The sequence below is a fragment of the Anomaloglossus baeobatrachus genome, chromosome 11 (assembly GCF_048569485.1).
Source record: "Anomaloglossus baeobatrachus isolate aAnoBae1 chromosome 11, aAnoBae1.hap1, whole genome shotgun sequence".
Lineage (NCBI taxonomy): Eukaryota > Metazoa > Chordata > Amphibia > Anura > Aromobatidae > Anomaloglossus > Anomaloglossus baeobatrachus.
Window position 1 is genome coordinate 50,138,276 of NC_134363.1, and position 12,771 is coordinate 50,151,046.

Below are 12,771 nucleotides of genomic sequence, written 5' to 3' on the forward strand. Positions count from 1 at the left end.
TGCCAACCCTGCCTCCCCGTCACCTCACCGGGCCCCGGGACCACCAACCCCTACCCACGGAGGGGGGAAACAACATCCCAGCTGCTACCTACCATCGCTCCCGGGATCCCCGTCACCAGCAGCGGTGGTGCCCAACCTCACCACAACCCGTGGGTGGCATCACGGACCAAATCCCCAAACCAAACTACCCCCTTTCACTCACGGGCAAGGAGCGCCGCTCGAGTCCCCGGATCCAGCCCACCGCTCGAGCCACCGAGCAGCCATCGCAGCAGCGCCGGACCCGAGCGTTAGTGAGCGCAGCACAGCGGCGTCTTTCCCGCCCGCGACAACTTGGCGTCACGAACAGGATCTTACCGTTCTGCCGGCTGGTAGAAGTGCGCCTTGTGCCCCGCCGGCGGTGTCCAGCCGAAAAATTTCAGAATCCGAGAATCCGCCATCTTGGGCTCGAAGATTTTCCCGCTCAAGCGTCTTCTCGAGCAGTGGAGGCGCGAAAGCCGAAGCCCCGCCCCTGAAGAGGAGGTGCCGAGAAAAGACCAAGGGGGGACGGATGGCGTCCGGCCGCATGTAAACCGAGGCCATAAAAGCAGGGACGCCAGGACTCTGCCGCCATTTGGTTCCTGGAAGATACCGCTGCCAGCATGCACCATCCGTCCGGTAGCCCCGCAGTCCCTGAGCCCACGCCCGGCACCGCAGCGTGGGTAGAGATCCGGACAGCCCGTCTGAGCAGCCGTCTGCAGGTGAAAGTGCAGCTCCTCCTGGAGGAGTGGGAGGCCGACATGGCGGATGTGGTGGCGGCCATACGGAGACGCGAGGTGGAGGAAGACTTGGAGGAGCGGGTAAGCGACCCACGCCCCTGTGTCCCTACAGGATCGGTCGCTGCGGCTGAGGGGCCCGGTCTGCGCCCGCTCACCCTCCTGCCTCCCCCGCTACCCATGTTGGCTGCTGCCGCCCTGCCACTAGGCCCGCTACCCTACAACCGGTAGCGGAACCCTGCCTGTCCGCCCGAGCGGACCAGCCTGCAGAAGAGGTCCGCAGACGACCCGCACCGCTTCCTTGGAAGCTCCCGAGGGCAGCGTCAGTCTGCGAAGATACACCGGTGGCATCGGACGTGACCGCACCCAGTACCGTCCCGGCTCCGGTGATCCGTCCCGTCCAGGAGGCGGCTCAGCAGGTGAGGACCCCTGTACCCATACCCCACGCCTCAGCTGAGGCTGCACCGGGTCGTCGCTGTGAGGCAGCACCCCAGGCCATGACACCGCAGGACCTTCCACAGAGGACGCCAGTAGTGGGCAGTGTGGAGGAAGTCCTGTGGGGCCCGACCCGCGCGCAGGGGCAGGCAAATGCCCCTTACTGGGACAGGGAGCCGAGCCAGCTGGGCCGGGAAATCGCGGAGAGGGAGAAGCGGAAGGCTGAGCTGATAGCTCGCACGATCCAGGAGAAGGAAAACCTCCGCAGAGCCACCTTCCGGGTACGGGGCCCGATACACGAGGGTCAGGTGCGAAGATTCGACCCCCGCCGGGGGTATGGATTTTTTTTCGAGCCGGGCCTCGAAGCCGAGGTGTTTGTGGCCCGTCGGGATGTCAATGCCCACCTACCAGAGGGCCACCCGGGCCGTAACTTGTTCCCAGGCGATCTGGTGACGTACACGCGGCACTGTGGAGAGAGGGGCTGGTTTGCACTTGATGCCAAGCTGAGAGGAGGCCAGGAGGCCCAAGAACCGGCCCAGCCCCTCCTCCGGCCTGCGGTGTGGACTTGAAATTAGGCAGCGGTCCCTCCATTGCACCGTTGTCCCCGTTGGGACCACCAGTACCGTTACCCTGTTAAGTAAATGAATGAATCAAACCGAGCAAATAACCTGATTGACACCGTGATTGACCCGGCCGTTGCCGGCAAGTTGTCCCCGCAGGGACCCTTTGTACCATTGGCATGAGGAACTCTTCATGGACATGCCTGAGAACTTGCAGGGCACCCACGAACTGGTGGGATTGTAAATAAGTTGGGGCATGTTTCCGTTGCCGCCTCCGGAGAGGCAGGTTTGGAGGATGGGCCTGGAGGAAAGTGATGGCCCAGGCCCGCCACTACTGCAACCGGTGGCGATAATCCGGGGGTCAGGGGTCCCCCATGGATGTGGGGTCCCCTGAAGTGACAGCCAGGTGCGACGCACCGTACCCGTTCCCGCTCGGGCAGCCTGGATCTGGACTGGGGTCAAGGGGTGCTGCCCACTTCTTAGGGGCAGCATCAGGGCTAGGTTGCTTGGGTATGAGAGCGGAAGCCGTCCGTCCGTTATTAAAAATGTATATATATGTGGTTTGTAACATTTAAGTGACCTGCCTCCCATAAGGGAAAATTTGAAATGCATAAACTGTTGATGTTTTTATATTTTTACAGTTAAAAAAAAAAAAGAAAAAGAAAACCGGTGATGGACGGGCAGCCCGCGGACGGTCTGCATTTAACCAAGGGGGAATGTGGCGCCCTGGACTAGCCAGGTCGTCACAGGTACTACAACACACACCCCTAACCTGAGACAGGCACATCAGCCAGACACAAAATCCTTGTTGCCTCCTTCCAGGGGCTGATGTCCACACCAGGTGGGGTGGAGCCAGGCGGTTGGCCCCACCCACTGAGGAGTTCACAGTCCTGGAGGCGGGAAAGGAAGTCAGATCAGTTAGGGAAGTGCAAGTGAAAGGAGTGAAGTAGTAGTGGAGGAGTAAACTGACGGTGTCCGGGTGTGTGGCCCGGGCACTAAGAGCAAGGTTGGCAGACGATGGTGGCCGTCTGCAGGAGAGGCGAATCAACGCGGAACCGTAGGACTGGGGACGGGCGGTGGCCCACCGGTACCGAACCGGGGAGCGAAGTGAAGCCAGCACAGACCAGGCTTGGAGTCGCCATTAGAGGTCAAATCCGTCAGTGACCGGAACCCCAGGGGTTTCCTAACAGCCAAGACCCGATTGAAGGAAACCGTCCGACCAGCAAAAGGAAATACAGCTACCGCCACAGCTAGAGTTCCAAGGGCCAGAGCCTGCGGGCAAAAGGGCTCCTCCGGCACATATATACGCTGGAAGCGGGTTACCGGTGGGAATCCATCGGGACCGAACATACACAAAGGTGCAGGGAAAGGCAGCCACCACCAACCGTCCGGGAGAAGTCACAGCAGCCGGCTGCGGGACCTGTCCATCCAGCCGTTTGGTTTACCAGAGACTTTGTGTACATTTGTGGCTGAGTGAGTACTACCGTGCCGTCCGGCACCGCGCTGCGCAGTCCAGGTGACCCTGCACCTTGCCAACCCTGCCTCCCCGTCACCTCACCGGGCCCCGGGACCACCAACCCCTACCCACGGAGGGGGAAACAACATCCCAGCTGCTCCCTGCCATCGCTCCCGCGATCCCCGTCACCAGCAGCGGTGGTGCCCAACCTCACCACAACCCGTGGGTGGCGTCACGGACCAAATCCCCAAACCAAACTACCCCCTTTCACTCACGGGCGAGGAGCGCCGCTCGAGTCCCCGGATCCGGCCCACCGCTCGAGCCACCGAGCAGCAGCGCTGGACCCGAGCGTTAGCGAGTGCAGCGCAGCGGCGTCCTTCCCGCCTGCGACATGCCCCTCAGTAACATGTATGCCCTCCAATAATGTGTATGCTCCTCAATAACCTGCGTGACTGTGTATATATTTATATCTGTTTATATGTATTTTTGTGAATTTGTCTTCATATATGTATATGTATGTGTACATATCTGTTTCTGCGTGTGCATGGGGCCCACTGAGACTCTTTCGCCTGGGGCCCATGAAAACCTGGAGCCGACCCTGGTCTTCCAGCAGGACAATGACCCCAAACAGACTTCAAGAAGCCCCAGAAATGGACGGAAACAAGGCGCTAGAGAGTTCTGAAGTGGCAGCAAAGAGTCCGGATCTAAATCCCATTAACAATTATTTATTCCAAAGATTTGCAAAGGAGCTCACTGACGGATCCTCAGATAGCTCCTTCTGCAGCCGGGGTTAACGATTCTTATGTTTATGATACTAGAACAAATGAAATCATTATTATAAATGTTCACTTGTTGGTTTTTGTGACTTAGAGCAGGAGTTGTGGTCATTTTTCTCATTACATTAGCATACTGGCTGTACTGGGAGTGACGGGCGTTCACTGCTGATACAACATTGCAATGTCACTTCTGGCCTCCAGATGGCACCAGAGGGACAGTCAGTACCGCGCCTGCGTATAAGAGCAGACAGGCAGCAGGCAGACCGCACTAATCGATCCAAGATGAGCAATTTGTGGGGCTGTGTACAGAGCGGCTATGGAGAGCGCAGCCATATTATTGCCGCTCTGCGTCGGCGTATTACTGGTCTGGAGGACTTGGGTCTTCCGGGAGGAAGTGGTGTGTACAGCAGCGTCACCTGCACCCTGGACCCCACGCCCGGGTAGAGGGGTCGCACACCCTCCTCCTGGGGGACTTCTGCTGTCACATTTTGGGGGGGTCTGTGTGCACGAGACGGGGTGGGCTATAGAAAGGTAATGGTACTGTGCGTGTGTGTATACAGCTGCTGGGGAAAGAACTACAGTGCCCAGCATGCTTTGCTTATTTAGCTGCAATGGATGGATTTCCACTTTACTTCTATTTCTGTGTGTTGTGTACTTGGTGCTTTTGTATTTTTGCAATTTAAAGGGATTTTCCTTGAATAAATTGTACATTTAGAGGGATTATCTGCGGATAACGTCTGTTTCTGTCTTACGAAACAACATTCTGCAAGGGTTCCCCCCCTCCCCTCCCCTCCCCTCTTTCTAACTTTTGGGGTCTCTATTCCTACTTCCCAGATTTCCGCTTGCTGTCAGTGAATCTTACTGTTCTGAAAGCTGCAAAGCTGAGCGATGTGTTTTCCCGTCGTTTATTCCCCCCCCCCCCCCCGTCTGCGTGTCCGGGACGTCAGGTGTTTCTCCCAACCCCCCCCGTCTGCGTGTCCTGGGCACCGGGTGTCCCCCCCCCACTTCTGCGTGTCTGGAGCGTTGTGTGTTTTCCTGTCGTGTCCCCCCACCCCCCCCGTCTGCGTGTCCGGGACGTCAGGTGTTTTATGGCTTTGACCCATAATGAGAGGTCCTGCGCTGAGGACTTTCTGAAGTATTGCTGGGACCCCCCATTATTCTCATTGGTTGGTTCTCGTGCCCCCTCTCTTGGAAATGCCATCTTGAAGCCGCCAGTCTAACTCTTCTAACCCTGTTGTGTTGTCTCCCGCAGGTCACAGCATGGACGCGTCCACCCAGGGAAACGGAGGCATAGTGTCCGACGTGGTCTTTGTTATAGAAGGCACCGCTAACTTAGGACCTTACTTTGAGTCTTTGAGGAAACATTATCTTCTCCCTGCGATAGAGTAAGTTATATTATGTCTTTTGTGTTATCAGGGTAAAGTAGGTAGAAAACTTCTCTCTTGACCGTTTACCCCCCTCCCCCTCCCCCATATGAATGCTCTGATCAATGGGGCGTATGTCGCACCTAGGGATATGGGGTACTCTGTCCCGGGTAGTGTCTTTGTCGGGAATGTCACGGTGGTGGCCATTACCCAGTTCCGTGCTCTGGGCCCTTTTTGTAATGGGGATATTTACAGGGGATTGGTGAATAAAGTTTATTCGTGACGCCACTTGTGGTGTTGCAGCTATAAGTAGGGAGCCGCCGCTGCAGAATGTCTCTATTGGGGCTGGTGGTATTGGCAGCTAGTATGGTAGACCCTCCGCAAGTAGGGTATTGCCCCAGTGGGTGTATGGTGCAGTGGGCGTCGGAAGAAGGAGTCCAGACAGGTATTTAGTGCAACTGGTTTACTCACTGTTGAGATGTCAACTGGTTGCCCGAGGCCGGCTGGTTTCGCCTCCAGGTCCCCTTCGTCCCAGTGACAGTCTGGTTTTCTAGTACCTTCTTCCCCTGCACCTGTCTCTGGTAAATGGGTCCCCGTGGTATAGAACACTGGGGGTCCCCGTTCTGTGGTTTGTCCACTTCTGTCCGCCTGACGGTAGCGTGAACCCTGTGGGGTTGGAGTCTCTGGTCCTGTCCCCGGATCTCTCTTTGCTACTGAGTTTTTGGATTCTTTAGGGTCAGCGAGGTCCTTGATGGTTCCCTCTGCTGTGCATGTGTTAATAGGTCAGCTTGAAGCTCTTTCCTGTCCTAGGGTCCTGTACCCCGTTGGTTCGTAGTTCTGGGAGTACTGCACCGGCAACTACCCTCCTGGGTACCAGGTCACTGTCAACCCAAGTCAGGATGTCACTCAGCTTCCACCTTCACTCCTTGCCTATCTGACACTAACTGACTACTCTCCACAGTCTGCCCCTCCCACCTGGTTAACTAGTGGACTGGAGTGGCTCCACCTCTAGGCGGCCATCCATTGGTCCCACCCTAGCTGGGTACCATTGTATGGGGGATTGTTGGGGAAAACTGGGATTACCTGGGTTTTTGGTGTTACCGGCACTGGGGTTCTGTGTCCCTGAGGGGGTAGGCCCCGCATCCTGGTGGGGATGCAGAACCTTGTAGCACCCTGATGGTCACAGGGGCGCTAGATGTACATGTGCTGAAAGTGGGGAAAGCTCCCTCCATTTCGGACCACTCCTGGCTTCCCCACTGGGTTATTGAAGTTTGACCCATCAATCTTCATATGACAAGAAAAACAAATGAACAGTAATGGTTTCAACCGGTTTCCTTTTTATTTCCTTGTTTCTTATATTATTATTATTATTTAATTATTATTATTATTATTATTATTATTATTATTATTATTATTATTATTATTATTTAATTTATATATATTTTTTTTTTTTTCCTCAGATATTTTAATGGCGGCCCCCCTGCAGAAACAGACTTTGGAGGAGATGTGAGTTCTGCATGTGGTGTATAACGTCAGTCCGTCTGCTGATTGTCCCCTGTACTGACCGGTCTTGTCTTGTGTTGCAGTATGGCGGCACACAGTACAGTCTTGTGGTCTTCAATACTGTGGACTGTGCCCCCGAGTCATACGTCCAGTGTCACGCTCCGACCAGCAGCGCCTATGAGTTTGTTCAGTGGCTGGACAGTATTATGTAAGTCTCTGTCCACTTAATCCTGACACGTCCAGTCTTCTTGCAGATTTCGGGGGTCTTCCTGGCCGTATTAATTTTCTCCTTCTGTCTTTTCCCTGGGTGCAGGTTTATGGGGGGTGGAGGTGAAAGCTGCAGCCTCATCGCTGAAGGACTGAGCACGGCCCTGCAGCTTTTCGACGACTTCAAGAAGATGAGGGAACAGATGTAAGTGACAATTGATAGGAAACTTTCCTCGGGTATTCTTGTAGTGACCAGATCACACATGGCACGCTTGCAATAGACGTCGGTGCACTTAGACATCCTTGGCTGGCTTATTTACAGCCTTATAATAGTCGCATGACAAGCGTACGATGTGTAGCCCTAGCCTTTGGTTACCTTTCCACTTGCACATAGCTTCCGATGCGAGAGCATGGGAGACAATATGCTAGTGACCCTCTGCTGTGAGTGTCATGCGATCGGATCACAGCTGCGGAAAAGAGGGAGGGAGCACTTTCTCCCCACCTCCTCCACTGCCTGTCTCTGCGTCTATCTCCCTGTAACACATCCACATAATGGTACCATCCATCTTTTGTGTTCTCCAGGAATATGTACATGTCTGCTGATGTCAACGCTCTCCTCCTGAAGGTGGCTCTCTCAGGTCCAGAATGTGTTAAAGGATCAAGAGTCTTGACAAACCTGTCGATCCTGTGGCTAGTGTCCTGGTATATAGGAATAGGCTTCATGTCACACAACCTGAGGACAGGTTTACGCATTATTTGGGCTATGGAGACTATGTTCTTCCCAAGAACAATGGCTTATCCTCCAAATGCCGCAGGGGTTATGTACAGATGTAGATTACATGAGGCCACAGGCAAGATGTTCAATTCACATATAGATGAGAGATATATATATATATATATATATATATATATATATATATATATATATAATTTATTACTACATTGGCTCTGCGAATAGAACCAAAGGAAATGCACTACAGTAGATACAATGCCCTTCCTGTCACAGGTCTACCCCCCTCACAGGGCATGGTTTTACGCTTTGATGTAAACCTTTAAAGGGAACCTGTCAGGTGCAATATGCACTCAGGACCACAAGCCGTTCTGGGTGTATAGTGCTAATCCCTGCCTAATTGTCCCTCTATCTAGTAGTATAGTATTTCTAAAGATCCTTTATGATATGCTAATGAGGGTGGGGACTAGTCACAAGGGTGTTAGTTCCTGCACTCATTCCGCTCTTAGTATATTAGCATGTCAACAGGGGTGTGCTAACATGCTATTCAATGCAGTGTCAACAGCAGTGCTGCGTATACCCGTGTCCACTGTCACGGCTTTAGTATGCCAGATTTGGGGTCAATCAGTCCGCATGTTCAGAAGTCCCTGCACAGTATGAAGATGGGTGAACGTGTCCCGGCTTCAGAGAGGTCTAGTGAGCATGACCGAAAGTGCCGGGGGCCTTCTGACAATGTGCACGGAGTCATCAGCGGTGACAGTGAACATGAGTATGTGTGTCACCGCTAATGACCCTGTGGGCGTGCTAACATTCTAAGAGGGCAGACTAGTTGGGAGAAATAACACCCTTGTGACTAGTCCCTGAGCTCATTAGCATATCATAAAGGATCTTTAGAAATACTTTTTCTAAAGATCTCTTTATCTATGCTAGTATATACAGGGACGGTTAGGCAGGGATTAGGAATATGTACCCAGATCTGCTCGTGGCTCTGAGTGCATATTGCACCAGAGGGGTTCCCTTTTTAAGCTCTGATAGAATTTAGAGCTTGTGGATCCAATTGTTCGTTCAGTGATTCATATTACACATGTTGGTTTCCAACCGCACATGACCAGAGCTGTGTGACGGGGGCTGGATGATTATTTTAACAATGAAGCCCCCTTCTCTTTTACATGAACATGCACAGTGGGGCTATTGAATGGAGCCAGTGAGTTACCTTCTCACACAGCTGACGCAGAAAATCAAATGCTGTGTCACTCCCATGTCCAGAAGTGGAGCTGCTGGGTTTGGATGTAAACTTCAGTGTGTAGCGGCCACTGCTCGGTGCTGCAGAACGGCTCCTGTTCTCTTGTGGCACAGTGCTCTGCATAGGCTGCTACACTTTATATGGAGCTGCGTGAGTGTGCATCTTTCAGAGCGTTTACTACTGCAGTAAAAAGTTATACAAATATCAAAAAACCCTTAAATGAGAACCCAAAAAGGTTCAAAATAAAAAGGAAATTGTGACCAATTCATAATAACAATTATGTTTTTATTTAAGCCATTAAAATTTACATGTATTAAATATTCATAAGAAATAATGCAAGACTGGATCAATTTCATTTCAGGTTTTTTTTTTTTTTTTTTTTTAATTTGTGAATATTTACTGGTGGTATTGTGTGGAATATTTTGATCATTTTGCAGTAAAAAGTAGCAGATTGGAGGGGGATGTCGGACCCCCACCAATCTAATATCCTATAGTTAAAACCAGTGATATTATTTGACCGGGCAAATGTGGTCCCTGGAGTCGTCTAGGGGGTGTTTCAAATTGCAGAAGTTCTTCGCTTCCCTGCCTGGTGCTCAACCAAATATGAGGCAGTGCAGCTGGTTTGTCCAGAACCCACAGCTCTATGGGCCGGTGCCTACAGGGTCTAACAAAGGAGGAGGAAAAGTGACCGGACAGGTGGCTGAGAAAGGTTGTTACCTGTGCACACCAGGAGGTGTATATCTCATCCAAGAAAAGATGAGTGGGGTATAAGGAAACCAGAAAAAGCTGAATATCCATAGTATAGTTTGGTAATCCCTATTTTTGGTCCAGGAGTGGTCTCGGGGCTTGTCCTTCCTTTCCTGGCCAGACAGAAGGTCACCATTTAAGAGACTCTGCTGCCAGTCTCCATTTGGTGATACTGGTTTGCCGCAAGTATTGTTTTGGTTTTTACAAGGACAGTAACTGACTGATTTGTCTCTTGCAGCGGACAGACTCACAAGGTTTGCATCCTGATCTGCAACTCTCCTCCATACTTGCTTCCTGCTGTGGAGAGCACAACCTACTCCGGGTACACCACCGAGAACCTGGTGCAGAAGATCGGGGAGGTAGATGTTGAATATTTTATTTTTGCGTTCATTTATATTTATTATTAAAATAAATATATATTACAGTGAGACCTTGGATTAAGAGTAACTTTGCTTGTCTTGCAAAACGCTCTCAAACCAAGCTTTTTAAAAATGTGTAACTTTGTTTAAGAGCAATGCTTTGCAATAAGAGCAAATACAGCGCACACTTGCGGTTCCGTAATTCAGCACACTCTGATCCACTCTGGAGGCAACTTTCTGTACATATGTACTGTATACATTATACCATTTTACAGTACAATATATACTATATAGCATGTCTATCAATTTGCATTTGTGGATACAGTATTGTACTTTCTTTTTCGCTCCTAATTGGGAGACCCAGACAGTGGGTGTATAGCTACTGCCTCTGGAGGCCGCACAAAGAACTACACTTAAAAGTGTAAGGCCCCTCCCCTTCTGGCTATACACCCTCCCGTAGGAGTACGGATTCCTCAGTTTTAGCTTTGTGCGCAGGAGGTCAGACACGCACGCATAGCTCCATTGTTTTTAGTCAGCAGCAGCTGCTGACTATGTCGGATGGAAGAAAAGAGGGCCCATACAGGGCTCCCAGCATGCTCCCTTCTCACCCCACTGTATGTCGGAGGTGTTTGTAAGGTTGAGGTACCCATTGCGGGTACGGCGGCAGGAGCCCACATGCTGATTCCTTCCCCATCCCTTTTTACAGGGCTCTGGGTGAAGTGGGATTTACCGGTCTCCAGGCACTGAGACCGTGCTCCATCTACAGCCCCTGGAGAAGATGCTGGATGGAGCGGAGTACATCAGGGACATGGCCCTGCTTCCTCAAGGTACTCTGTGTCCCCGTGCATTTGGCGCTCACACCGCAGCATGCTGGGTGTTGTAGTGCGCCGGGGGACATCAGCGCTACGGCGCTTGTGCCATGGCCTCATTCAGCTTCGCTGAAGCAGGCACACGTCTGGGAATCGGTCGCGCCGGCCGCTGGGACTGCGGCGCGGCTGGCACTTGTAGTGCGCCGGGGACTTCAGCGCGGCCTGCGCTTTTACGGCGGCCGCGCTGATAACTCGAGTCCCCGGCTTTTGCGGCCTGCTTCCGTTCGTTCCCGCCCCCAGACCTGCCAGTCAGGAGAGGGGCGGGACGCTGGCCACTTCTGGGAATCGGTCGCGCCGGCCGCTGGGACTGCGGCGCGGCTGGCACTTGTGGTGCGCCGGGGACTTCAGCGCGGCCCGCGCTTTTACGGCGGCCGCGCTGATAACTCGAGTCCCCGGCTTTTGCGGCCTGCTTCCGTTCGTTCCCGCCCCCAGACCTGCCAGTCAGGAGAGGGGCGGGACGCTGGCCAGTGCATCAGCGCCGAGGGCTGGAGTCGTTTTTACATACTCCAGCCCTCACAATCGGCACAGAGGGGACACTGTTTCCCGCACTTTTGTTTGGAAACTCCCACGGACCGCCCCTCTCCACAGACGCCGGCAGCCATTCCTGCTGACACGCTGAGCTGCAGAGGGGAGCCGGGGAGACCCAGACAAGGAATTCTGCGCCTCTTACCCGCTATTCAGCGGGCGGTAAGCAGCCCTCAGGGCTCACCCCCTCTTGTGCCAGTACTATTCTTAGTATTTTGTTTCTACAAATACTTGGTATTACATAGCGCTGGTCGCCCTTTGGCTATAGACTCTCACATTGCAGAGAGCCAGCAGCATGTCGTCCGTAAAACGCAAGGGTGCCAAGGCACAGACATTATATGCTTCCTGCACCGCATGTGGGACTTTTCTACCGGCAGGCTCCACGGACCCCCATTGTGTGCAGTGCTCGGCCCCTGCGGCGCTTGCACAGTCGGGACCTCTGCTGGACGTGACCCAGGGTGTACCACCTGTGAATGCTGTCCAGGTGACAGGAACTGAGTTTGCAGCTTTTGCTGACAGAATGTCTCTCACTATGTCACAAATTCTTGACACATTGCGAGCTAGGCCTGTACTTCAGGCCACGGACACTGTGCAATCATTGCCCCCTGGTCCCCCTCAGCTGAATTACCTCCAAGCTCCGGGACGGGCATCTACACCTCAGGGTGAAGACTCTGACTCGGACGATGGCCCCGGGCAGCCTAAGCGGGCTCGCTATGACGGGCCTTCACATTCATCTCAATGGTCAGGATCCCAGCGAGATGAATCTATGGGTGATGAGGCGGACGTAACTGATCAGGATTCTGATCCTGGGACCGCTCTCAATCTAGATACACCAGATGGTGACGCCATAGTTAATGATCTTATATTTAACATCAATAAGATGTTAAATATTTCCCCACCAGCTCCTCTTGTAGAGGAGTCAGCTTCGCAGCACGAGAGAATCCATTTCAGATACCCTAAGCGTACGTTAAGCACTTTTCTGGACCACGCTGACTTTAGAGACGCAATCCAGAAACCCCACGCTTATCCTGAAAGGCGTTTTCCTAAACGGCTTAAAGATACACGCTACCCTTTTCCCCCTGAGGTGGTCAAGGGTTGGACCCAGTGTCCAAAAGTGGATCCTCCAATTTCCAGGCTGGCAGCTAGATCCTTGGTTGCAGTTGAAGATGGAGCGGCACTTAAAGATGCCACTGACAGGCAGATGGAGCTCTGGCTGAAATCCATCTATGAAGCAATTGGAGCGTC

General features: G+C 52.8%; 1 protein-coding gene across 3 annotated transcripts in view; it reads left to right on the forward strand.

The window, feature by feature from the left end:
* Positions 1–4,353: 4,353 nt before the first annotated feature.
* MED25 (mediator complex subunit 25) overlaps positions 4,354–12,771 on the forward strand; it is a 181,264-nt gene continuing 172,846 nt past the window's right edge. For 2 of the 3 annotated variants that reach the window (XM_075329202.1, XM_075329204.1), the window contains exons 1-6: positions 4,354–4,510; positions 5,232–5,364; positions 6,804–6,849; positions 6,930–7,054; positions 7,160–7,258; positions 10,012–10,132. In XM_075329202.1, coding sequence (XP_075185317.1) covers positions 5,240–5,364; positions 6,804–6,849; positions 6,930–7,054; positions 7,160–7,258; positions 10,012–10,132 — 516 coding nt within the window. In that variant the 5' untranslated portion in view covers positions 4,354–4,510; positions 5,232–5,239. The remainder of the gene's footprint in view (positions 4,511–5,231; positions 5,365–6,803; positions 6,850–6,929; positions 7,055–7,159; positions 7,259–10,011; positions 10,133–12,771) is intronic. The other variant, XM_075329203.1, reaches the window with a different exon arrangement.